The following is a 26,574-nucleotide window of genomic DNA, read 5'->3' as shown; positions in this document are numbered from 1 at the left end:
CCCTTTCTTCTAGGAACAAGTCTGTCTGCCTCTGAATGGATCTCAACTTTCAGAAAGTGTCCAGAAATAAAGCTCCATCAAAGGAACAAGAGAAAAGGCAAGAAGTCTTCATGCTACTGAACACGAGCCAACTCCACATCATCAGGCCTGTTTAAGATCCATGAGCAATAATGACTGCAAAATCCATGTGCCACCCTATACCAGCCTTGGCTAGAAGCAAGAGAGGACTTGCATATAAACAAGAAATGTAGGTGATGAGCTTCCATAAGCACTGGTCTATAGTCAACCTTGCCATTGATCTATCTCTACCAATTTCAGTTATAATGACAGGGAAAAGTCCAGCCAAAGCATAAAATCCGAAAACCAATCTCATACCAAGTCAACCAAAAACCACAAAAATTCAGTAAACTAAGCACCTTTTCCAGTGTCTCACAATGCTTGGTCTACTTAACAGGTTATATAAATTGTTTTCAGCAAGTCAATCTGCAATAAGCCAATAGCTGCCCAATGCCAAATCATATTTCCCCACTAATTGCACAGCTAGCAAAGCTATTGCATATGTTTTACTGTATATCACCTCAAAATTTTCTTTAAAAAATCCTTTCCTTTCAAGAAATGCCTTAAGATATTTGATCCTCACCACTGCAACAATGCAAATAAATAGAAATCAGAATATTCTGTTTACAGTTATCTGTGCATTGAGCATACAAAGAAAGGAAAAAAACAATATACTCATAAAGAGTTTTGAGGGAAAATGTTTCTATGTTTTAAAATTTTGATTCAAGTATGTGTTTTTCCCTCCAAATACATGTTGTAGATATCCAGTTAAAAGGGACAGAGAAAAAAAAAAAAGAAAAAAAAGGGACAGAGAAAAGTCACCTACAAATTAATTTGCTTTTCTAAAGATGAATCATCAGAAAAGGGACAAAAGGACTCTTAAAAAACATACCAATAAAACCTTTTGGTCTGGTAGGTTCTCAAAAGGCAAGCATCTAAACCGCTTGTCCCCTGCCCCCAAAAGACCAGGAACTAACTCCCCCATCACTCAATCCTTCAGAGCCCGAAGGATCTGAGATGTTAGAACAAAAGCAATGCTACACAAAGGACCTGCCCTAGAATGTTCGGGTGAAGAGGAAACAAAGGCAAGTTATCAGGAAGAGCTCAGCTCTCTGGAAAGTGAGTCTGCTAAGACAGCAATTCCCTGCTTATCCATGGTTTTGCTTTTAGCAGTTTCAGTTCCCAGCACTAAACCCACAGTCCGGAAGCAAATGATCTTCCTCCCAATGAATGGTCCAAAAGGTCAATGCCTATGTCATGCACCTCACTTCATCTCATCACGGAAGCACATCATCACCAAAAGGCTAAGTATAGAAAGATATTTTGAGAGAGAGAGACCATATCCACATAACTGTTATTAATATTATTGTAATTGTTCTGTTTTATTATTGTTATTACCACAATCATTATTGTTCATCTCTTACTGTGCTTAATTTATAAATTCAACTTTATCACATATGTAGGTTTAAGAGAAAATATAGTACATGTAGGGCTTGGTACAATCTGCAGTTTGAGGCATCCACGGGGGTCTTAGAACTTATCCCCGGCAAATAAAGACAGGCTGCTATAAGCAACGGGAATGGCCATAGGAGAAGGAACGCAAACGCTGCCAGACTTTTATGGGCAACCAAAGAATCATCCACAGGTGAGGAACAAGCAAAAAGGTGCTAAGAAAGAAAGCTATAGGACCACAAAACCAAAATAGGATTTCTGGCAGAGGCTTGAGTATAAGTAAATGAGCAGGAGAGACAGGGCTGCCCTGCATAGCTCATGTGACAGCCAACTCTGGCAGCTGAAGCAGGTCCCCATTATTGCAAAGGAGTCCAATTACTAGCCACATAGGAAAGACTTTTTAGGTATTGGCTAGGCTTCCAGATCTATGTAAAAGTAGGCCATAGCTACCGAAACAAATTCAAATTCATTCACTCATTCATTCAACACACATGAGCTACAGAGATGATGCTCATCTATGCACTGAAGGATGAATAAATCATTTAAGGTGTGAAATTGAATAAAGGAACCCTCATTTACAATGGACTTGGGAGGCCGGAAGGGGAAGGGAGCAGCTCTCACACCCCACCACTCTTTGCAGCCCTTTACAGTCCAAACAGAAAGAAGCCTATACTTTACCACTCCAGCAAGAGGAAACTTCTCCTCCCCCAGCAACACCCCAGCCAAGAAGAGATAGTCACAGCTCACTCAATGAGAAGCCACTACACTTCCAATTCCCATTCACTCCAATGGACTTTGTGGTTATAACAGCCCTGCCCAGCTCCCCCTTTCCTCTATAAAAGAGCCTTTCTCGGGACACCTAGGTGGCTCAGTCGGTTAAGCATCTGCCTTTGGCTCAGGTCATAATCCTGGGATGGAGCCCCACGTCAGGCTCTCTGCTCATCGGGGAGTCTGCTTCTCCCTCTCCCTCTGCACGTGCTTGCTCGCTCCTTCATACACATGCTCTAATAAATAAAAAATTAACAAAAATAAAAGAGCCTTCCTCTCTTTTGTTCTCTGAACTTGACTATGGCTTTTGCTATAGCTTGCTAGTCCCTAGTTGCAATTCCTCTACTATCCCCAAATAAATCCAATTTACTGGAAAAGTAACTGGCTATTTCACTTTTAAAGTCAACACCAACAAGAATTTCTTTTGTTGGGATCCCTGGGTGGCGCAGCGGTTCAGTGCCTGCCTTTGGCCCAGGGCACGATCCTGGAGACCCAGGATCAAATCCCACGTCGGGCTCCCGGTGCATGGAGCCTGCTTCTCCCTCTGCCTGTGTCTCTGCCTCTGTCTCTCTCTCTCTCTCTGTGACTATCATAAAAAAAAAAAAGAATTTCTTTTGTTAAACTACCCAAGAAATTAGGTGGCACTAAATAAAAATTCAGCACTAGGACATCTGAAGATAACTATGCCTCAGTTTCAAGGCAGGTGTTGTGAAAAGATGACCTAGGGCCAGCCACCTGCAGGTCCCGTGTCTGGCTAATTTGATCAAGCTTCCAATAGAATCTCAAGCTTTGCCACCAGCAAAGGGAGTTTTCACGGGTAAGCAAATGCCAGATTTCCCAAAACAGTGAAGGCAGAAAACTCCCCAAATGGGCATGTTGAGGGCAGGACCTAATAGAACTCCTTTTCAGAGGCTGTTAGTTGATATATTCAAGCAACACTTCCCCCTTCTCCCTCCTCTGACTTTATGACTCAGAGGGAAACCCACTCTTCTCCAGCTCAAGAAGTAAATCCTAAGGGTTCCTGGCTGGCTCAGTGCAAGGAGCACGAGACTCTTGACCTCAGGGTTGTGAGTTCAAGCCCCACGCTGGCTGTAGAGATTACTAAAAATAAAAATAAAAATAAGTAAACTTTAAAAAAAAAAAAAAAAAAAAGGAAGAAGTAAAACTATTTGGTGGGAGCCAATGAGGTGGCCCCTCCCTCCAGCCAGGGGCTGATAAAGGAGGCATCAGCCTTCGACTCAGATATGATGAATGAAGTATGTCAGGACGTGGCTTGGGGAGGCTTTCTGAGAAAGGTTTCCTGTACCCAACGAACACTCTTCCAGAAAACAGTGGCCCTTTATCTGCCCACAGGCCAAGCTAAGACCCTGAGGACTGCAATATGGAAAAAAAAAAAAAAAGAATTTGGACACTGGTGACCACTAGCTGGAGCTACCCTTCTTCTGGAATTTCTGCTGTTAGGAAACACACACCCTTCTTGTTTAAACCTCTGAGTTTGTATTTTCTTCAACACTGAAACATCTTTACCGGTAATTACCCTCTGTGTGTTGCTCTCTGGTGATGCTCTTTCTCCTCAAGGTGACCCTACAGATTAACAACTTTCACGCGTGACCTCACGTTAGAATCACCTGGGAAACTTCTAAAACTCCCACCAACAAGGCCAGAGTTAAGAACAAAGAAATCAGAATCTGCAGGTGCAGCCAGGCCTCAGGAGTTTTTAAGCTCTCTAGGTGATGCCATCACATCACAGCCCTGCAGGATCACAGTCCAGGCAGAGAAAAGGGTGGGTACCTAACTAGGCAACAGTGAGGACCCCGATCCTCAGGACTGAATGGCTCAGCTCCTGCAAAATGGGCTAAAGTACTGATGAGACACCAGACAGAGGGAATCCAAGGAGGAAAAGGGCAAAGAAGTACTGATAGGACAACAGCCAGGTGCAGGGAAGCTAACAGTGGACAAGGAACCAGCAGCCTGTGGCCCTGAACCCAGCTCAACTGTGATACTGGGAGAAAAGGAAATCACTCAGCTTATCTGTACCTTGGTTTTCTAATCCAGAAAATAAAGAGTGTGCCAGGAGCCTGCAAAATCCCTTCCTGCTCTGATAATCCATGTTTCTAATTTCTCTGATTATGCATAAGAATTGCTTATTACGGGTGCCTCGGTGATGCAGTGGGTTAAGCATCAGACTCTTAACATCGGTTCAGGTCATGATCTTAGGGTTGTGAGATAGGGCCAGAGTCAGGCTCCACATGGAGTAAGAAGCCTGCCTGGGGTTCTCCACTCTCACCCCCCACCATATGCATGTGCGTTTTCTCTCTCTTTCATTCTCTGAGAAGAGATGTATTAATTGGCAAGCTAAGCCAAATCAGAGACTGAAAGGAATTTATTTGGCAGATGAGGACACTGGTCCAAGTTTAGGTGACTACACCTTGCTGGTTCCGGTCACGGCAGGACTCCAGATCTCTAGGGCTTGGGGTCAGCAAGGCCAGAAAAGAAGAGAAAGGTGATGGGTAAAGGCATTCTTTCTTTTTCTGACTAGGTCTCTTCTCTAGCACCTGCAGGTATTTCCCAATCCCCAAGCCTCCATTCCACACCAAGCTGGAGCCACAGTATCTCACAAACCTACCCTAGCCCAACATGCAGAGGAAGTACCAAAGTGGAATGTAAAACCAACTGATGAAAAATACTTAGTATTACAGTAAATTCAAAAAATATAAAGAACCATGTGGCTCACCAGGGCAGTTCCATCTACCAAGGATCCATCCTCTCTCTCCTCTTACTGCCACCGAAAATACTCCCAAGTGTGTCTTAGTCCTCAGCAAAGAGAGAAACAACTCCGAGGTGTATACACAGAAACAATGATCACCCAGACCTTCCAGATACCACCTGAACAATTCCGAAAGAGACCACTCCATCAAGGTACTGCCCCCACAAGCCACGCCTCCTTGCCAGTTTCAAATACAGAACTTTGTACAACCTGGAAACATCTTCCCAAATTCAACACACAAGTAGTGCAGTGTTTTCGGTTCAGTTGCCTTGAGCCAGGTTATTCCTCTACACCAGGAGCCCAAGAAGGTTTAGGAGCCACGATGCAGAGTAACTGCCCACAGAGGTTTGAGTAAATCACTCTGTAATCAATTGAGCAGTTGGCTAAACTTCTCCATCTCGGCACTGTTCCTAAGCCATGGCGAGGAAGGACATACTAGGCTGAGAAGGAAATACTGCTGGGGCCCCTGAGGCAGCCTGCTGTTCCAGGCAAGATCAGGTTCTATCTTCTCTGTTCCATCAGGGAGCATTATGCAAAACTACAAGCCAAAGTGACAGTGTCTCAGAAGCAGATCCTATGGGTTCTCAGCTCATGATGCTGGTCTTCTGGTCTTCTTCGCTATAGCAGCTAGAGAAGATCTTCGTTACTCTGTAAAGCCAATTTTCTTTCTCAGAAGTCAGAAAGAGTACACCTCAGATCTAGTCAACTGCCATCTACTTACACCACGACTGAAAGAGAAAAATCACATAACTGTCTTTAAAACTACCGGCGGGGGGGGGGGGACAAGTGCTCTGGTTTGTTACTTTGTTTTTAAAAAGCCCTCCAATTAGGAATAGAGGCTGACTTCCTTATTTAAAAAAGGAAAAAGAAAAATCTACACACCAGAACTCTATCAAATACCACACCTATTACAGAAAAATGTAAGCTGTATTTTCTTTAAGCTCCAGAATAAGACAGGTATAACGTTCCTATCACTATGTAATCAACATAGTACTAGAAGGTCACACCAAAACCTAAGATGTAAGATGCTAATGAGGGTGGAAAGGAAGACAGAAGACTATCATTATTTATAGATGTGAGCATATGTGCAGAAAACTAACAAGAATTTGGCAAGATTGCCAAAAACAATGTGAAAAAAATCATCACAATGCCCTTTAACTAAGCAATCCAAAAATGTATCACACAAAATAGCAATAAAAGCAAAAAAATAAAATATATCCACAAGGTCTTTTATGGCAGAAAATTTAACTTTATCAAAGTCCACGTAAGATGACCCAAAAGAAAAGACAAGGCATTTCTGTTTGGCTTGAAATGTTAATTCTCCTCAAAAATAAAATTTTAAATCGCAGTAGGATCTTAAACAGAACATGTACAAATTCATTCTAAACCATGTATTGCAGAATAAAGATCTTCAAAGAACCCATGCAACAAAGCTTTTCTTTGTGAGAGAGGTGAAGAGGGTTAACCGTTCCTTACATTAAGATTTAAGCCAAGCTAATAATCACACACATACAACACGAATGATAGAGGCATCACAAAAAAAAAAAAAAAAAAAAATCCAGAAATAGGCCTAGAAATACAGAAGACTTTCATGTGCTATAGTATCATACCTGAGTGGGTAAAGAACAGATCGCTTATAAACTAGTAATCTATCCCACTACGTGGAAAAAAAATAAAATCCCTGTTTCCACTATATACCAGACAGATTAAAGATCTAATAAAAAAGCAAATATATAAGGTTAAGAGAAGAAAAAATTATAATAACCTTAGGGAACTAGTGGATTCCTTAAATAGGATCCCAAAGGCACAAACCAGAAGATGAAAAACTGACATAGTGAACCACATTAGAATTAAAGATTTCTTTCAACAAAGAATACCTCTCAGTTAAAAATGCAATAGAGAGACACCTGGGTGGCTCAGCAGTTAAGCATCTACCTTCGGCTCAGGAAGTTCTGGGATCAAGTCCCACATTGGGCTCCTGCATGGAGCCTGCTTCTCCTCCCTCTGCCTATGTCTCTGCCTCTGTGTCTCTCATGAATAAATAAATAAAATTTAAAAATTAAAAAAAAAATGCAATAGAGTCAGAGAAGATACTTGTGATTTCTAAAATGGACTTTTAAAAAGTCAATAACCTAGAGGCACCTGGGTGGCTCAGTTGGTTAAGCGTCTGCCTTTGGCCTAGGTCATGATCCTGGGGTTCTGCATCAGGCTCCCTGCTCAACGGGGAGTCTGCTCTTTCCTCTCCCTCTCCCTCTGCCTGTTGCTCCCCCTGCTTCTGCTATCTCATCCTCTATCAAATAAATAAATAAAAATATTTTTTAAAAAAATCAATAACCAAACTATACATATCAAACACTAAAAAACAGAAATCTGTATGTGGCATATACCTACAATGGACTATTTGTCATGAAAAGTATCAACAGGGATCCCTGGGTGGCGCAGCGGTTTAGCGCCTGCCTTTGGCCCAGGGCGCGATCCTGGAGACCTGGGATCGAATCCCACGTCGGGCTCCCGGTGCATGGAGCCTGCTTCTCCCTCTGCCTGTGTCTCTGCCTCTCTCTCTCTCTCTTCTGTGACTATCATAAATAAATAAATTTAAAAAAAAAAAAAAAAAGAAAAAGAAAAGTATCAACACATGTTACATAATGAACTTTGAAAAAATTATGCTAAATCAAAGAAGCCAGTTATAAAAGGTCATATATCATAGGATTCGGTTTCTATAAAGTTCCCAGAACAGGCAAATCTATAGAGGCAGAAGGTAAATCGGTGGTTGCCTAGGGTTGAGAAAGTTGGGAGGAAATGCAGAATGATCGATCATGGGTGTATAGGTTTCTCTCTGGGGTAATAACAATGTTCTAAAGTTCATGATGGTGATGGCTGCACAATCCTGGGAATACACGAGAATCCACTGGAGAGAGTGCATTCTAAATGGACAAACTGTACAGCATGTAAATTCTATCTCCTTAAAGCTGTTTTTAAAAAGAAAAAAGGGAGAGAAAAATCAAACTCGGATTGTAAGGTGGTAAAGCTATTTGGAATGACATGGTGGTATTAACTAATAACATGGTGGTGGGACTGGTATCCCAGTCCAGAGGGCTGATGAGGATAGTAAGCATCATTTGAAAAGATACTCAAAATCCTAACTCACTGGAGAAATGCAAATAAAACCACAACGAGATACCATTACACACCTATAAAAATGGCTGACATAAAAAATGCTGACAATGCCAACGTAAAATGGCACGGCCACTGTGGAAAATCAAACATACACTTAACCATATGACTCAGCAATCCTACTTCCAGTATTTATCCTGGAGAAATGAAAGCTTACGTGCATACAAAAAACTATACGAGAATGTTTATAGCAACATTACTCATAATGGTCAAAATCTGGAAACTACCCAACTGCCCTTCGATAGGTCAATATGGTACATTATGGCAATGGTAAACCTCTCAACAATAAAAAGGCACAAATAACTGATACACACACAGATGTGAGTGAATCCCAAATACACTATGCTAACTGAAAGAAGTAATAAAGGTGTGTGACTTCATTTAGAGGATACTTTGGAACATGCAAAACCCCATGAGCAACAAAACAGATGAATGGATGCCAGAGGGATGAGGTGGGGGATGAACTGGGAATTCTTTGCCATGCTGGGATTGTTCAGTGTCCTCGAGTGCAGTGGTGGTTTTAAGAACCCATATGTGAGGGTGCCTGGGTGGCTCAGTCTGTTAGGCGTCTGCCTTCAGCTCAGGTTATGGTCTTGGGGTCTTGGGACTGAGCCCCATGTTAGGCTCCCTGCTCAGTGGGAAGTCTGCTTCTCCCTCTCCCTCTGCCCTGGCTTGTGCTCTCTCCATACACGTGTTAAGATGCACAGAACTATAAGAACTATACATGCAAAAAAATTAATTTTACTGTGTACAAATTTTGAAAAATAAGTATGTGATAGGGAAAAATAAACTCATACACAGTACACAAAATATTGTATCTACTGAGGACACACATGTCCGAAGACATATCAAAACCTATGCTACAAAAGAAAAAGACAGTGGGGATAAAGGAGGAAATATAATAAAGCTGATGAAAACAAACCAGGGTCTTACAAAGACCAATGATGGTGGTGCCACAAACCGAAAAACAGGAGGGAAAAAAACCCTCCACTCTCCTCACCTGATGTCCATAAATGGAAAAGGTGGAAATGCAACAACAACAACAACAAAAAATAGCTTGCTTTAACATAATGAAATAGGCCATTTTATTGATTAGGCAGTTAGCCCAAAAATTGGAGAGGCTGGAGTGGAAGATCTTTAAGACTAAGAATGATGTACCATGTGTAAAAATGGCAGTGACCAGGGGATCCCTGGGTGGCTCAGCAGTTTAGTGCCTGCCTTCCACCCAGGGCATGCTCCTGGAGCCCGGGGATTGAGTCCCGCATCAGACTCCCTGCATGGAGCCTGCTTCTCCCTTTGCCTGTGTGTCTGCCCCTCTCTTCTCTCTCTCTCTCTCTCTTTCTCTCTCTCTCTCTCTCTCTCTCTGTGCGTCTCTCATGAATAAATAAAATCTAGGGGAAAAAAAAGAAAGGCAGTGACCAAAGGAATTAAAAAATAAACACCTTACACAAAAAAAAGGGGGGGGGGGAGCAAGGTATCAGTATTTCACTTGCTTTTTCATTTATTAACATTAATTTTTAAATTTGGTTGTCAAGAAAACATACAAAATATTAAGGGGATGAGGGCCTCCAGTTATACAGCACTCGTCCAGGTATGAAATAATACCTTGGGGTATCTACTTTGTAGTAAGCCCAAAGTGCCCAAAGAAGAATCACGCTTCCCATGAAGACATTCACCCATGAGGGAATGTTCCCTCTCATTTGGTGAATGGCATCCCCAGGGAAACTAGACCAGCACTGCTCTCCAGAGCTTTGCCTAAAAAAGCAGAGTTTATAATGGACCCAAGACTAGAAAGGGTCATAGACAATATTTAGGTCTATGAACATGCTTATTTGGCATATAATGTTCTGAGAAATCCTATAGCCTTTGTCCTATCTCATATCAGAACAAAAGTCACCCAGAAAAGCATCTTTTGGATACCACTGTCCCCAGAACACTGTGTGGCATTTCTCAGTCTAGCCTAGCATACACAAAGCCAGACAGTGTAAAATCACTGTCCCAAATCTGGACACATCCTGCTCATGATGCTCACAAAAAGCTCACATTTGGTCTGGCCACAGAAATCACATGGACATAATCATGGTCTATGAGGATTGTCCAAAATACCCCTAGAGATATTTCCAAGAGTCTCAATTCCAGCCCTAGAAATACCATTCCTTCTACCTGTATTCTAGGACAAAAAGATCACAGTATTCATTCCAGGGCACAGCATGAGGGATGCTCAGGCTGGGTGAGTCTTTGTCGTGGGGGCTGTCCTGTGCTCTGCAGGGCATCCCTGATCTCCACCCACTTCTACATACCAGGAGCACCAACCCCTTTAGTGACAACTAAAAATATCTCCAGATGTGGCCACAGGTAGCTTCAGTGTGGGAGGGTACAATACAGGGCAGCTGGCAGAAGGTACGGAGACACACAATTACCACGTGTAGGTGGCTGGGCAGGGCCGCAAGAGCACAGGCTCTTCCCTGTTACAGCCACAGAAAGTCCCATCCTGCATAGGGACTCCTTCCTAAGAAGAGAGTCCTGACTTTCCTCTCTGGCCCTTTAAATCTGCCTTATTGACTCGAATCCAATTAATCTGCAAATCATCGTTCAGGTACTCTACCAACAGTACCATATTTTCTCTATTATTGAGACTATGCTGGGACTCTCTGCCTTCAGGCCTAAGAAAGACATGAGCGAGAAGGAACCCTTGTGCTTGTGTTAAGTATTCCTGAGGCCCAGGAGAGTTTACATACACATACCATGCATGTACATGAACTGAAATGCTTCCCAAAACTAATAAACCACCTAATAGTCCTAACTATGTCTGAAACCAGGTCAATACAAAAGCAGGAGCTACCATGGCACAGGCAGTTGAGGAAGAAGTGTGAGTGAACATAAACTCAGACGTGTCCCAACAGATATGTTTATTATCATGTCACAATACTCACATTTCGTTTCTGAGATAGATCATGAGATGTAATACAATATGAGGAAGCAAGAGACAGTAGTTTTGGTTTGTTTGGGTTTTTTTTTTCCTGGAGATAAAGCAGAAAACATGCAGATTATATTGTCCAAACTCAACTGCTTCTGAAAATCAAGGGAAAGGCTATCACTAGTCATAGCAGGACAAGAAGTATAAGCAAAGTGGGTGAAGGGTAATGCACCCAGCAGCCTCATTCACAAAGATGCTAGCCATTTATATGTTTTTCTTTTACTTCTTTTCCTAAGGGCAAAATGGTTTTTCGATTTCATCAGAAACTATCTTCCCTTTGGAGAAAGAAGGAAAAAAGACATCAGAAGTCAAAATAATTTTAAAAACTATTACAAAGTATACATGTATACAATACAGACAACCCTTTTCCCAGACTAATTTGTATTTAAATAGGGCACTTAATTCTCTGAAACTCATTAGGAGACTTTTCCCTATGAGTTTTCTAGTGAATCTGATGAGTAAAACTACCCTGAAAACTTTTAGGAACTGAAGAAAAACTTAGTCTTAAGTTGGGGATCTGAATCCACTATTCACTCCATGGTTATGTTTCCTTAGTATCAATACTACAACAAAAACAACTAAGATAAACACAGCTTTTCTGCTTCCTGGATTTTTTTGCTTTGCACTTGATTTGCTTGGGTTAAGCTGGCTTGATATTTGAAAGTACTAACTAATTTATTATAAAAGAAAGTGATAAACCTAATTTTTAGTGTGCTAATAATCTGTTTTTAAGACATGAATTTTGTGAGGCACCTGGGTGGCTCAGCTGGTTAAGCATCTGACTCTTGATTTGGCTCAGGTCAAGATCTCAGGATCATGAGATTGAGTACCATCCCCACCCCATCCCTGGAGGGTCGGGTTCTGTGTTCAGTGGGGGAGTCTGCTTGAGATTCTCTCTCTCTCCTGCTGCCCCTCCCCCACCGTGTTCTTTCTAAAAAATACATAAATCTTTAAAAAAAGAAACTAATTGAGTCATTCGGCACAGATATCTTGTATTAAAAAATAATCATCATCATTTGCTAAAGATCTCCTACATGCCAGGCACTTTACTTTCTCAATTTTGATCAACAATCCTGCAAAGTTAAGTTTATGTTTCTACATTTTTTCCCTGAGGAACTTGGCAGCCTACAGAACGCCCAAATGGTTACATACCTACACTAAGATCCAAGACCAAAATCCTGGCTTTGACTCTATGTGAATCTCAAAGTGAAGATCCTAATAATCCACCTATCTCCAGGAAAAGGAAAAAAAAAAAAAAAACACATAAGAGATTTGTAGAGCTAAAGAGGATGAGGAGCACTTGTGAATGCTGCACAAAAAGAAAACAGGCTTAGAATGCTACATAACATCCTATCTCTGTTATGATCTTACTAGGTAGGTCTTTAGTGCCTAACTAAATAAAAAAACAAAAAATTCTCTCTCTCCCCTCCTGCAAACCAGCCCCTGTGCAAGCACGCACATGCAAGCACACACACACAGAGTTTCATTATGACCTTTTGGATGGTATTTTTGTGACAGGAAATTCCAGCGGTTTATGGTTGGGACTCAGAGGCTTCTGGTTAATTAAACAGTCTCACTGGTTTAATTTCCCAAACATTAAACACCTGAACTACAACAAATGCAGTTCTTTTTCTCGTACATGGTAACCTTTATAACCCATTCAGGCTTCAGATTCATCAACAGAACCGTAAGTTCTCACTGCTGAATTATTCCCTCTCCTCCCTTCAAGTGACCTTGTTTTTGTTTTCAATCGCTGAGGGGAAAACTTGCTACACACTGCAGTTCTGGGATCTGATCACAGCCACACAGTAAAAAAAAACTCCACTCTCCTCATCTTCAGTAACATTTGATATATTCAGACCACTACTTACCTATTGTGCTTAATTCCCTTTTTCTACACCAGCTGTTTGAAACCGACACAAAGGAGACCTTTAAGTGTTAACCTGGTAGGAAGAAACCAGTTTCTGCTTATGTCTTCTCTGCCCAATCTTGGTATGTGGAAGCCCTTAACATCAAGTGAAACTGAAGGCTCCTCTCTCCTATCACCCCTTAAAGAACTAAGAATATTACCTCTGAATGCTATGGTGGGAGTTTTCACAAAGGCAACAAAAACCACACAAAGCACAGTAATTTTCAACTTCGTATCGAAGACCCATTGACCCATTATGTGTCAATTTATTTTATATCTTACCCAAGAGGATTATATAAACTTAAACTTCATGCCTACCAAGATGATAAAAGAGCCTCTGGCTCATCACTTCATGAAACTGTCATACAAGAACCAGCAGATAGAGTCACAGGTCTGGATTCTTGTCCTGATCAACTTCTAACAGCTAATAATTGTTTAAGAAGAGAAGTTCCTGGTTTTTAAGCAAATTAAACAGAATCAACTTTAGCATGGTTTAAGAAATCAAATTTTCACAACAGTGTATTATTTTGGCATTCTTGAGGCGGTTATAGTCTCTAAAAGACAATCTGCCCAGTAAAACATAGAATGTTCTAGACAAACTTATCAAAACTTCTGGAAAGGGACAGCTCACTGAGCACCCAGCCCATTGCCTGTTCCATGAGGCACATGATGGGACGTTTTCTCAGCCTCTCCAGAGTCAAGTGTGGTGATACGACCAAGGACTGGCCAGGGGAATGTGGGCAGAAATATTGTGTTCTGCATCTAGGCCTGGGGGTGTGGACATTTCTCACAGGCTCTCACGGTGACTTAAAGGCACACGAATACAGCCATGAATAGAAGGTGGAAGGAAGAACAAGACCGAAGGAACTAGGGTTCCCCAGTCACTCTCTGGAGGAAAATTTCCCAGAAATCAGGACTACCAGCAAGCAAGAAATAAGCTTGTATCATATGTGAGCTATTATAAAAGGGGGGGGGGGATATTCTAGCACCTGACATTATGCTAACCAAATAAATTTACTGGGCAACTCTAGATCAAGGTTAGGTTGACTTGGAATATATGTTCTAGAATTAGTGACTCAGGCAAGAACATGACATACCAGATGGAAATCTCTAAATACAGTCAAGACCATGTTTGGCCACAAGAAAGCAATCTGTTCCAGCATGCAATAAAAATTTTGCTGGAGAATTGGGTTGAAAAGATACTTCTGAACCACTGATCCTTTATTTCCATAGTTAACTATTAGCTGGTATAAATCACCAGAAATTTGTGAGAATCTTCCACCCTTCTTTGCCAAAGGTACCATAGTTGGTATTAAAATACATCAACATACCATGTGAAAAGCAACTCTGAGTTTACTAGAAAACTACTGTCAAAATCATTTCACAACGGATGTTAAGTGATACAGCAGACAGAGTTCAAGTCGAGTTTCTTGGGCTGTTTGTTTTCTCCTCAATAGAAATTTAACATCAGGAAGACCTTTGCTTTCCCGTATGGAAGTCACACGTGTTCTCTTGGACCAGAAGAATCAACATATACAGTGCTTCCCTTTCTGCCCTGTCAAAACCCAAAATGGATGCACCCCACCACAACATCCATTGTTATCACTGGCGCACTTCCTCCTCCTTGCTTTGACCTCAGTGATTACGTCCTTCACTGCAAGGTAATTTCAGAGAGGGGTATGAATACATTCAATTAAGGAAGGAAATTAACATTTATTAAGTACCTACTACATACCAGCTATTTTTACATACTTGATACCATTTAATCTTTGCAACAGTGAGATATACACTATAATTTTCCATTTTACAAATGAAGAAGTGGGGAAATTTCTTAAAAAATAAACAAACTTGCTCAAAGCCACATGCCAAGACAAGCAAGAATCAAGTCTAAGACATCAGGACTCCAAAATGCATTCTTCCCATTTCAAAATGCTGTGTTGGACCCATGACAGATTGCCATCCTTTGCCATTTGAACCTATGTCCTAGTGCCAAAAAAAGATTGGATTACCACTCAATTTTCATTTCTTTAAATATTCATTTTAAGTGAATCGATGGCTCTCAAAATGTCCATCCTTCCGCTTACATATTATCATATTTCCACAAAATCAAAGCCTGCACTGTCCCTTCTGACGACAGAATAGAGCGCAAGCTACAACAGAAGAATTTAGAGGATAAACCCCAGATAGGGGAAGCCACACCGTCTGTTCTCTAGGCTTACTACTGCCTCTCTCAGGAAGCAATACTTTCTACCTATGAAGTTTTCATTTCCACAAGAGTCATTTTAGAATTTTTGTCCACTGATTTTTTAAGATTTCCAAACCACCACCTTGGAAGATACTATATTGCTAAGGTCAGTAAAACAGGCATATGTCAAAGGACGTAAACACAAGGGACAGACTTCCGCTCTCTTAGTGGTGTGACTAGAGTGCCCTACAGCATCTAAAATGGTCCCATTATGGACTGGAAAACCATTTGCTGTGCTCTTTTTTCCTACTCACAGAATCAGGTGAAATCCAGGACAATTTGTGGTGTTGTATTGTAATCCTGAGTCACTGTTTACTTACCTAGAATTCTTCAAAGTCAAATGTAGATAAACTAGTTCAACTAAGCAACATTATCAGTTCCAGCAGTTTGTTTTTTTTTAACATTAAATTAAACTACATTTGATAACTGAAAATATCAAAAGGCTAAGATTCTCAGGTCGGCACAAGGTTTTACAAAAAACCATGCTAAGGTTAGGTAAGCAAGCCCACAGTTGTTGTTGTAATACCTTCATAAGAAATGTGTCTCTGATGACCAAGTTCCAATCAGACATGCTTTTTTCTTGGAAAGGAACTTCAACAAACATTTTAACCAAAAGATATTTCTATAGGTGACATTGAAGATAAGACTATCAGAGCCAGGTGCCTTTGGAATCAAAGGAACATTTCTCCCTCCTCTGACAGCCTGCTGTGCTACTGACATCCTCTCCACGCCCTGCTCTGACTCGGTCAAGTACTACACCATGGAAAACCGCATTCTTACTATCAAGCCTTACCTTCAGATAGGAGCCATAATATTTGGTTACGTAGGGACTGTCACACTGACTCAGCACTGTGATTTCTTGCTGAATGTCCTCTATCTCATCTTCAGCTTCTTCCAGATCAATGATTTTTATGGCAACCACTTTCTGAGTCCGAAGGTCAATGCCCTTGAACACTTCACCAAATGAGCCCTTTCCAATTTTCTCCAGTTTTGTAAAAAGCTCTTCTGGATCTGCTTTCAGGTTCTGTAGGGGAAAAGGAAAAGAAGAGACCTCAGTAACTCACAAGACAGGGACAGATTTTCCCACATACTTAAAAATACACAGAACACAGTCTTCCAAGAACCAATCCATTTTCTTCATCTGAGGGTCAGGCTGGTTGTGACCACAGCTCCTCACACTTAGGACACAGGGATTTCTAAGCCTCACCTCTATGAAACACAGCAAGTATGCAAGCAAGGACAATAACCCTGATTATAAAAACTGGGAAAGGCTCCAGTATTCGCATAATTAAGTAAAAACCAAGACACTTATTTGAAAGTGTTAGGATATATGAATTTATTGAAAAACACTCTTGTTGGGATCCCTGGGTGGCGCAGCGGTTTGGCGCCTGCCTTTGACCCAGGGCGCGATCCTGGAGACCCGGGATCGAATCCCACGTCGGGCTCCCGGTGCATGGAGCCTGTTTCTCCCTCTGCCTGTGTCTCTGCCTCTCTCTCTCTCTCTCTGTGACTATCATAAATAAATAAATAAAAATAAAAAAAAAAAAAAAAGAAAAACACTCTTGTTAAGCAAATATTCCACTCTCTCCCTTTGTCCCCCCTCCCCGACAAATTTTCTAAGTTTAGGTAGGCATATACTGTAACTAGTTAACTAGTACTCAATCATTTCGTAACAGGCCATGTTTAAAGTCCAGCAAATGCAGTCCTATGCATCTTCACCTTTGGCTACTACCTTGGCCTCAACATTTTAACCCAATCCTGGGAAACAGTAAGAACCCGTTTTCGTTTGCCCTTGGAAAAGCTTCTGAAAGCTCTCAATCACTAGCTAATTAGGTGAACCACACACACACAGTGTACATCTCCAAGGGGTCCAGACATAGGGACTCCAACACCCATCCTCACAGCTCCCAGACCAGAAAGGTGTGTGAGCAGCTGAGTTCTCTCAACAGGCAGCAGCCTGTCATCCCCGGGGGGGTGTCAGTCACAAACTGAGGGGCGAAACTGACATTCGGCAAGAAGACTTGGGGACACTGCCTAGCTCAGCACAAATACTGCTGGCACCACTTGAAACCTCACAGAGTAAGACAGGACCCTGGGAGCCACCACCTCACACACCTCCCCTCAAAAATGCTGCTCATGAACAAGAGGATGCCAGGCCAACCTTCCATGTCTACCAGTCCTTCTAAGAAACTGAAACATGGAGAAGGAAGGAAGATGGGGAAGGAGGAGGGCTGAAAAGGGAGAGAGTATAACAGGCATGGTGGGAGGAGGGGGCGTGAAGAGGGGATCGACAGAGAATTACAGCAAGGTCGACAGAGAATTACAGCAAGGTCGGCAGCACCATTAGCTAGGTGAGCCCTAGGGGCTAGCCAGGCGCGAGCCATTAACTTGCTTTCAAGGTGAAACACATGGAGTTCCAAGCAGTGCCTCCAGAGAAGTGCTGAAACCCAGCCCGCCCACTGCCAACGTGGAGGTGCTGCTGTGCTGCAGCATGAACCCCGCGGAAATAGCACACCCCAGGAACACACGCACACACTAAGTCATGGGTGATCTCACAGACCCCAGAGGCCCTGTTTTTGAGACTACACTAACCCCATCATTTAAAATGAACAAAGTAAGCAAGGAGTGCATCCTGGGGTTGCCAGGAAAAAGGGACACGAGAGAGAGACATCCACATTCAGCAGCTAGAAATTCCCATCTCCAAACCCCTTCCCTCACCTCCATCCCTCCAGGATGAGGGGGGGTGGCCCTCCTCTTCTTCAAGGCCAGTCCTGAGCGCTGAGCTTTTGAGTCCATCCTTCTGTCCCCAGGATACAGCTTCAGCAGCATCAGCCCCCTACACCAGAGGCTCTTCCATTCAGCCCTCTCTACAGACCCACCACTCCTGGCAGCCTGCTCAGTTTTCTCCCATTGAGAAAAACAGAAACACTGGGCTTCCCTGGTCACCTCTCTCCTTCACGCTCTCCTTCCTTCCTTGAGAGTTCCCTGCAAGTCACCAAGACCAGCCAGGTGCCCCGCCCCTCGCTGGTCACCACCAGAGTCTGGCTCCAGCTGAGGCCACCGCTGCAGTGCCTAATCTGATCCTCCTCCAAGAAGCCCTCCCTCTGGTAACTTTCCAGTCCTGGCATCTAAACCCTGCTCTCCACTTGTCTACTCCCCATCCCCCCAGTCCCAGAGGATCTTCCTGCACAGACCACCCTGGCGGCTGCATCACAGGCATGCCCCTGGGGGCTCCATGCTGGCTGCCCACCCGTTCTCTACTTATTCTCCTCAAACAGTTTTCATTGTTTGGGATTGTGTTCCCCAAACCTAGCTGCTCAGAATCACCTGGAACATGTGGGAGATCCCAAATCACTCTCTGTCATACATGGGGCAGGGGTGCATAATCCATATTGTTAGACACCCCAAATAGGGGCACCTGGGTGGCTCAGGTCATGATCTCAGGGTCCTGGGACAGAGCCCCATGTTGGGCTCCTTGCTCAGTGGGGAGTCTGCTTCTCCCTCCCCCTGCTCGTGTTCTCTCACTCTAACTAACTAAATAAAATCTTTAAAAATAAAGACTCCAATTGATTCTGATGAATAGCCACCTTTGAGGAAAAACGGTTTTAAATCATCATGTATATGGTAACTTTCAAATTGCTAACTCCAGCCCTGCTTTTTGAATTCTATTTTATTTTTTTTTCTTTTTGAATTTTAACTCCTCAGATCAATTACTTGCTAAATATATATTTCTACGTGGACATCTCAAGCTCAACCTACATGAACTGCATCTGTCATTTCCCTGAACTGGCCATTCTCCTAGAGCACATGATCTCACTCACTAAAAGCTGAGGGAACTCGGGGACTGTGTCTTACTCACTTCGAGACCCATGTCCCTGGGCACAATGACCAATGGCCAATAAGTGTCCCTGAGCAGTAAGAAAGCCCCTTACACCGACACAAACACCATCCAGACTACATACTACAAAGAATATCCAAATTCAGAGGGACAGAGAGCCCGGGAAAGGGGGAGTGAGGACGTTACCATCTCCAGCTTGCAAGCATAAGGAAGCAGTAGGAAGGGCCGTTTGGAATATGCAGGAACAGTGACTCTCAAGTCTTAGGGGCATCAGAACCACCTGGCAGGCTTGTTAGAGCACAGACTGCCTGACCCCACCCTCAGAATTTCTGGTTCAGTAAAGGTGGGGTGCGACCCAAGAATCAGAGAGCACCCAAGTAATGCAGATGCCACTGGTCCAGAGACCACACTTTGAGAACCACAGCTCAGGAGAGCTGGGAGAGAAGCAAAGCAGCCTTGACAAGCTGACATGCCACCAAGGCATAGCTTGTTTTAGGTTATCTAACCTGACACCTCTCTTTTAACTGTCCCACCCCCCATACTAAGAAAAACTGTGGCATTTCCTTTTTAAGAATAGAAAACGAAGCCAACAAAAGTGTATCCTAACTCCTACAATATTGGAGAGAATGGCGTGGGAGCTTGCTACCAAGAGAACTGTCAATTAATCACATCTCTCTATGACCATACCGCTTTGCAAGGTGACTGGCCCTCCTTCCAAGAGTCTATGTCCCCATCCCCTGAGTTTGCGCAGGTCTTGACACTGGTCTGGCCAACAGAAATGTGGGGACTTCTAAACTCAGGGGATCCCTGCCTGGGTGGCGCAGCGGTTTGGCGCTTGTCTTTGGCCCAGGGCGCGATCCTGGAGACCCGGGATCGAATCCCACATCAGGCTCCCGGTGCATGGAGCCTGCTTCTCCCTCTGCCTATGTCTCTGCCTCTCTCTCTCTCTCTGTGACTATCATAAATAAATAAAAATTTAAAAAAAATAAAAATAAAAAAAAATAAACTCAGACCCCAAAGGGCTGGTTGGTGAGGCTGGGAATAAACGTGTGTGGGAGGGACCTACTCGGCGTCTGCAAGCACCCCAGCTCAACCAGCCTCAGTACCACCACTAGCTCACTGCAACCACTTGACAGCACCCAGCAAAGGCCAAACTGCCTGGTCATCCACAGAATCATGAGATTTAATAAATCTGTTGTCTTAAACCACCAGGTTTGGGTGGGTGGCTATTCACCACCACCAACTGACACCACAATTGTGCCTAGAAGGAGCATGGTGTCGGGACATTGTCTTTTCAATCCACAGCCCTCTGAATCAAGAGAACCCAGACTTAAGGAGCTGCAACCTGGTGGCCCCACCTTGGCCATCCTTGCCTGAGGCAGGCAGAGCACAGATTTCAAGGCCGATGCTGTGCCAGGGGAGCAGGGCAAAAACAGGAGAGGAGTATATCCTGCAGGTGTAAGGAACACGGATTCTCTAGGACAGAGGCAAGCTGGCAGATTATTATAGTAACAACTCCATCCCCCTATGTCCACACCCCAAAGCCACTATGCCCTTTGTTCCCACCAAGAGGTAGCCTGAATCAGGGCTTGCCTTGGGATTTCCTGTGATGTTGTGCTATTTCCAAGGTTACACCTTAAGACTCCCAGCAGCATCTGCCTCTGACCTCTTAGAATGTGTCCATCAGCACAAAACTAGGCCTGGGCTAGCCTACTGGAGAGGTCACATGGAGAGGAGCCAGACACGAGCCACATCTCTGAGGTCAACTGCAGACAGCCAACAATTCTCCAACTGACCACAGGTGCATAAAGAAGTCCAGGCAAGACCTGCGGGAAAAGCTCCCAGGCAACCCCCAGAAATCCTGAGAAATACTCGATCATCACTCTTTCAGGCCACAAAGTTCTGGGGACATGTTATGCAAGAATAGGAGACAAATTCAACACACACATCACTGCAGGAGAAACGTGTCCAACTTGTGGGAGAGGGGACAGGTGCAGATGGACATTCTACACTCTGGAGGAGCATTTCATTTTACTAAACTGCCAGATTTTCCTTTGGCCTGACCAAAGACACAGCTGTTCACACTACTGCTTTCCCCTCTTCCCCAAAGCTCCTTCCTGAAGTCTGTACCCATCAGGTTGGCAGCAGCTGCTCTGTATCACATCTGCTTGAGTGTGGTACGTCACTATTTGCCACTATGTTAGCAGCTGCAAACCCGGCTACACACGGTCCCTGGCGCCAAGGGAGACATCTGCTGATGCGCTGACAGTGGGGGACTAAACAAGCAGAGTCCCCGGCCCTTTGGCAATTCATTGTCACACCATATAGCCCCACAGCCATAAGAAAATCAGTGCCAATCATGACCTGAAGTTCAGAAAGGAACTTCAGCATTCCGCTGCCACAATCTATTCCATGAGCAGAGTAGATCTCCTGGTACAACAGGTGCCGTTCTGCAACCATCCTGAGGAATTTCTGTTTATGCTGGAGTGCCTGGGTGGCACAGTTGGTAAAGTGTGTGGCTCTTGATTTCAGCTCAGGTCTCAATCTCAGGGTTGTGGGATCAAGCCCCATGTTGGGCTCTGTGCTGGGTGTGGAGCCTGCTTAAAAGTCTCTCTCCCTCTCCCCTCCCCCACCTCAAAAAACAAAGAAAAAAGAAAAGGAAAGGTTTACGTTGAACTAAAGCACTGGTCATCATCCCGGAGGAGAAGGGCCTGCTGGTGCCTCACTCCACCTATCATGGTGCCTCCTCCTGCCTCATGGGCAGCAGGGCCCCACTGCTGGAGCTCCGGCCAGATCCCAGGCAGGAGTCAGGACACACAGTGGCTCAGCCTCCTCTGAGGCAGGGGAAGGTCAGCACCCTCCCACCATCATCTGCCTTCCCTGGATCAACAAGGCCGAGGGGGCCGGTAGCCCAGGGTGGGGTGCTGCCTACACATAAACATCCAGCCCTTCGGGTGCTGGACTCCTCACTTGGAAATGCTGATCCAGTGCACCCAGTGCAAATGTCCATCCACACAGCTGACCCAGAGAGATCCTCGTTCTGAGGCAAAGGAAGAAGAGGCGGCTTCTCATGATAGAAGAGCCAGGAATTTCACTTACGTGTTTACTAAACTATATGACCCCATAAGCTACTTGACATCTAGAAATCTCTCCTCCAACAGAAGGGTCAAGGGGATAGAGAACAACAGAAATAATGGTGTCTCCAGAGAAAAGCACTAAGGAGCAGGCCCGAACGCCTGTGTATGGTGCCATGTAACACCTGCATAGCCCACTGTCCGCCCCGAAGGCCCTCCAACGCTGCGGTGCTTCTCTGGTCACATCGCCACTGTTCTATGTCCAGAAACAGTCCAGGAAATGACACCTGGATCCATTTCCAGTTGCTTTATTTTCATGTTCATCACCCTTTCCTCCTACCACCACCAGGCTGTCTGGCTCATTAAACCTTGGCTACATTCTGGACCTTCCTATGCACTCACACCTTGTCTTCTTTATTTTTAATTACAAGATGCAGGGAAACCAGCACATCTGTTATACTTAATCATATTAAGGTAGGGATCCCTAAGAACTGACCAATCTAAGTGGAAGATGCATTCCCTCAGATGCAAGGGTGGGGCACACGTCTGGACTCTGAAAAAGCTCCCAAACTCCAATCCCACAAGCCTGGAAAACCTTCGGGGCTCAAGGACTGTACAAAGAGCTGTAAAGCCAAGAAAAGTGCCCAGGTGAATCCAGAACTAACAGCTGCAAAGAAGTTTCTCACTGGTTAGGATATGGAAGTTTTAGGTGACCAGCTACCCTAAAACCTGGGATGTCCTAGAAGCCCTGGCCACAGGAAATGAACAGACATGCACACAGCAGGAGTAGTGTCACGATGCAACACGGCACAGCAAGGGCAGGCTGGCCTGCACCTTCAGGATCCCTTTGGAAGGAAAATCCAGGTGTGCAGCATTCTACTCCCTACTCCAATACTCAGCCATGTCCTTCTGGAGCTCCAACTTCTGCAACAATTCATCATATTTCATAATCCCTTGAGAGAATTCATTAAAATAGTTCTACGATGACAAGTATTTTATATTTTTAAACCTGAATAGCTATTACTGTTTTCTTTGGATCATTTCTGGCAATGAAAAATGCACTTGGCATTACTAATCAACTTTCAAAGCTCCTTGGCTTCAGATGTACCACTTGCATAGCCACGCCGTACTACACCGCTCTGGGTTAAAGCCAAGCTTTGCGCTTTGTTTCTCTCTGAGAAGAAGAAGGAGCCAAGTTTGATATGTTCTAACACTGCTACTGATCACATGACTGTCCCTGCAGCAACAGAGAAAATGATGGATGAGGAGGAGTTAGTGGCAAGTGTGCCCCATCCCCACCTCTGAATCGGGCTAGCATCTACCAATGCATCACAGATCTGTCCTCCTGGAGCTGAGCCTGGCCTCAGAATCCCTCCCTACCATCACCCCTCTCCCCGCAGCCACCACCAATACAGTGGACAGGTACACAGCTGGAACCTATGTGCCAGCCAGGCACAGTCCCACCACCAACACACCTCTGCCCCAGATGCTCACCATTCCTTATCCTTCCACATCTGCCTGACTCTCCCACCCTATGCTCCGATGCTACTAAGGTTACTGTCTCCCGTTTTCCAAAGCTGCAAATTCCAGCACCCTAATTCCTCTCTTATCCCAACCTGCAAACTGTGCCCATCATTCTTCTAAATGTCTCTGTTTGGTCCCCCGCCTGACTCCACAGCAGCTGCACCTCCAACTGACCCACTGCCGACCTACCTAAACCCTGGAGGCAGATGGCAGCTTCCTCAAAGCTCATGGTTTTCCTTCATTGCTCAGAACAGCTGGCGACAATGCATCAACTGGAGACTGAAGTCCCACTCACTGTGAATCTAAACCCCAGGGCTCCTTCCTAATCCCACTTCTGACACCTCTGCCACTGACCCTCCCATCACCCACCTTTCTCAACACTGTCTACAAAAGCACCAAGGGTTGCACAGAGTATGATTCCATTTATAGAACATTCTTAAAGTGACAGAATTAAGAGTGATGGAGAACAGCTGCAGGGTTGCTGGGGGAAGGGATGCCGGGTAAGAGGTGACAGATTCTCTGTGGCGATGGGACAGTCCTGCATCCCGACTATGATAAAATTTCACAGAACTCCCCACCAAATAAAAGTACATGCAAAAACTGATGAATTAGGCCTGCATGTGAGTTAACAGCATTGTGCCAACATCCATTTCCTGGTTTATACAGTGTGAGATACTGTCACTGGGGAGAGCTAGGGGAAGGGTACATGGGAGCGACACAGTGTTTGTTGCAAGTTCTGGCAAGTCTTAAACTATTTAAGAATAAACTTAGTAAAAATTCCTACAATTAATTGGGACTCCTGGGTGGCTCAGTGGTTGAGCATCCGCCTTTGGATTAGGTCATGATCCCAGGGTCCTAGTATCGAGTCCTGCATTGGGCTCCCTGCATGGAGCCTACTTCTCCCTCTGCCTGGGTCTCTGCCCCTCTGTGTGTCTCTCATGAATAAATAAATAAAATCTTTTTTTAAAAAAATTCTTAAAATATTGAGGGGGAAAAAAGGCACCCAACCTCAACTTTGTGTCCTTCTAGACACCTCCTTTCTTCTGGAACCTGAAGAGGCCACCATTATTCCAAGGCTCTAGGTGGGAAATCCCCATTTACTGCTTCATGCTACACAAACCTGACCACTCCCTTGAGCAAAGGCAGCAGCTCCAGTCTCCTAGTTCCTGGAGCACATTTTTTTTTTACGCAGTGGGTGGAAAAGTATATTAACATTTTACAGGTAAAAAAAAAAAAAAAAAAAAAAATTTTACAGGTTGTCCCCCCCACCTCAAGATTCTGATCAACCACTAAAGAATGTACCTTATCATCTCACCAACCTAACCCAGCAAATGAGTAAGCAGCAAGACAAGATCCAAACTTCCTTAGAAAGCAGTCACAGACATATTCAAACAATCGAGAACAAAAACCCATCCCAAATCCAGAGCATGACAGAGAGGAGGCCAGGAAAATGTAGGCATGGCCTGAAAAGAGACCCAGGGTGCACCCAGCTGCTGCTCTGCTCTCATTTTGCACAGTCTCTCATTTGGGGCAGTGGCTATGTAAGATCTGGAGAGAGAAGACCCAAAATAAACTACTGAGCAGTTATTCAATATTGTCCTTCTCATTGCTTAGGTTACCTGCCAAACTATGGTTTCTTGGACCCTGAGCACTTGGGTCCAAACACATGTGTTCAGCTCTCTGCTCTGCCAAATCACCAGGAAGTTACTGAACCACTCCAGTCTGTTTCCACATCTATAAAATGGGCTAATAGTACACTTTCTAGGATGCTGAAAAGATAAAAGAGCATAAGGAAAACTGCTTTTGTTGTAGTTATTTTTGGTGTTAATACTTAGCTGCCCTTTCTGACAATGCTTGATCATGATTGCGCAGTTTCTTAAAAGCCTTTCACTTGAACTGGAGACAGAAATAAAGCCCAAAATCACCTAATGCAAAAACCAGTGCACAGTCCACTGCACTCTCCTAAAATTAACTAAAATAAGGAGGCCTTTCTTCCTTTAGGAAAGGGATAAGGGAAATTCTAGGAGGCCTAAGAGAGCATCGTCAGAAAGAGAGAAGTAAACATCTGCTAAGGGCTGTGGACGCCAGCCCTCTGAAGGCCACGTGTGGTAGAGGCCACCAGTGGTGGAGGTCAATGAACCACCAATGAGGGAGCCAGAGGGCCAGGCCACCTAAGTGGTGTTCCAGCATGAAGCTTCCAGAGAGAGCACTGAGCCACAGACAGAACATCCCCACCTCAAATCAAAAGGCTCTGAGGAGCCCCAGTGGCTCAGCAGTTTAGCACCACCTTTGGCCCAGGGGCTGATCCCAGAGATGTGGGAGGATCAAGTCCCATGCTGGCTCCCTGTACGGAGCCTGCTTCTCCCTCTGCCTGCGTCTCTGCCTCTCTCTCTGTGTGTCTCTCATAAATAAATAAATAAAATCTTAAAAAAAAAAAAAAAAAGTTGGAGTGAACATCAGATATGCTCTTTTGGGGATCCCTGGGTGGCTCAGCAGTTTGGCGCCTGCCTTTGGCCCAGGGCGTGATCCTGGAGTCCCGGGATCGAGTCCCACGTCGGGCTCCCTGCATGGAGCCTGCTTCTCCCTCTGCCTGTGTCTCTGCCTCTCTCTCTGTGTCTCTCATGAATAAATAAAATCCTTAATAAATAAATGAATGAATGAATGAATGGCTCTGAGGCCTAAGAAACAATGCTAGGAACTATCAACAATGAAAACTTTCTGAAGACCTTCAGTTTCCTGTAACAGTGGCTATTCTACCCCATAAACCAGACATGGAAAGCAGGCTTGGC

General features: G+C 44.2%; 1 protein-coding gene across 2 annotated transcripts in view; it reads right to left on the bottom strand.

The window, feature by feature from the left end:
* STK24 (serine/threonine kinase 24) overlaps window positions 1–26,574 on the bottom strand; it is a 121,336-nt gene that overhangs the window by 55,718 nt on the left and 39,044 nt on the right. Inside the window, exons 1-2 of one of the 2 annotated variants that reach the window (XM_041731184.1) lie at window positions 18,068–18,160; window positions 16,143–16,373 (exon numbers count right to left, since the gene is read on the bottom strand). In XM_041731184.1, coding sequence (XP_041587118.1) covers window positions 16,143–16,373; window positions 18,068–18,145 — 309 coding nt within the window. In that variant the 5' untranslated portion in view covers window positions 18,146–18,160. Of the gene's footprint in view, window positions 1–16,142; window positions 16,374–18,067; window positions 18,161–26,574 lie in introns of those variants that run through there. The other variant, XM_041731185.1, reaches the window with a different exon arrangement.

Source organism: Vulpes lagopus, chromosome 16, assembly GCF_018345385.1.
Source record: "Vulpes lagopus strain Blue_001 chromosome 16, ASM1834538v1, whole genome shotgun sequence".
Classification (NCBI taxonomy): Eukaryota; Metazoa; Chordata; class Mammalia; order Carnivora; family Canidae; genus Vulpes; species Vulpes lagopus.
This window is presented reverse-complemented; position numbering and strand designations above follow the sequence as displayed.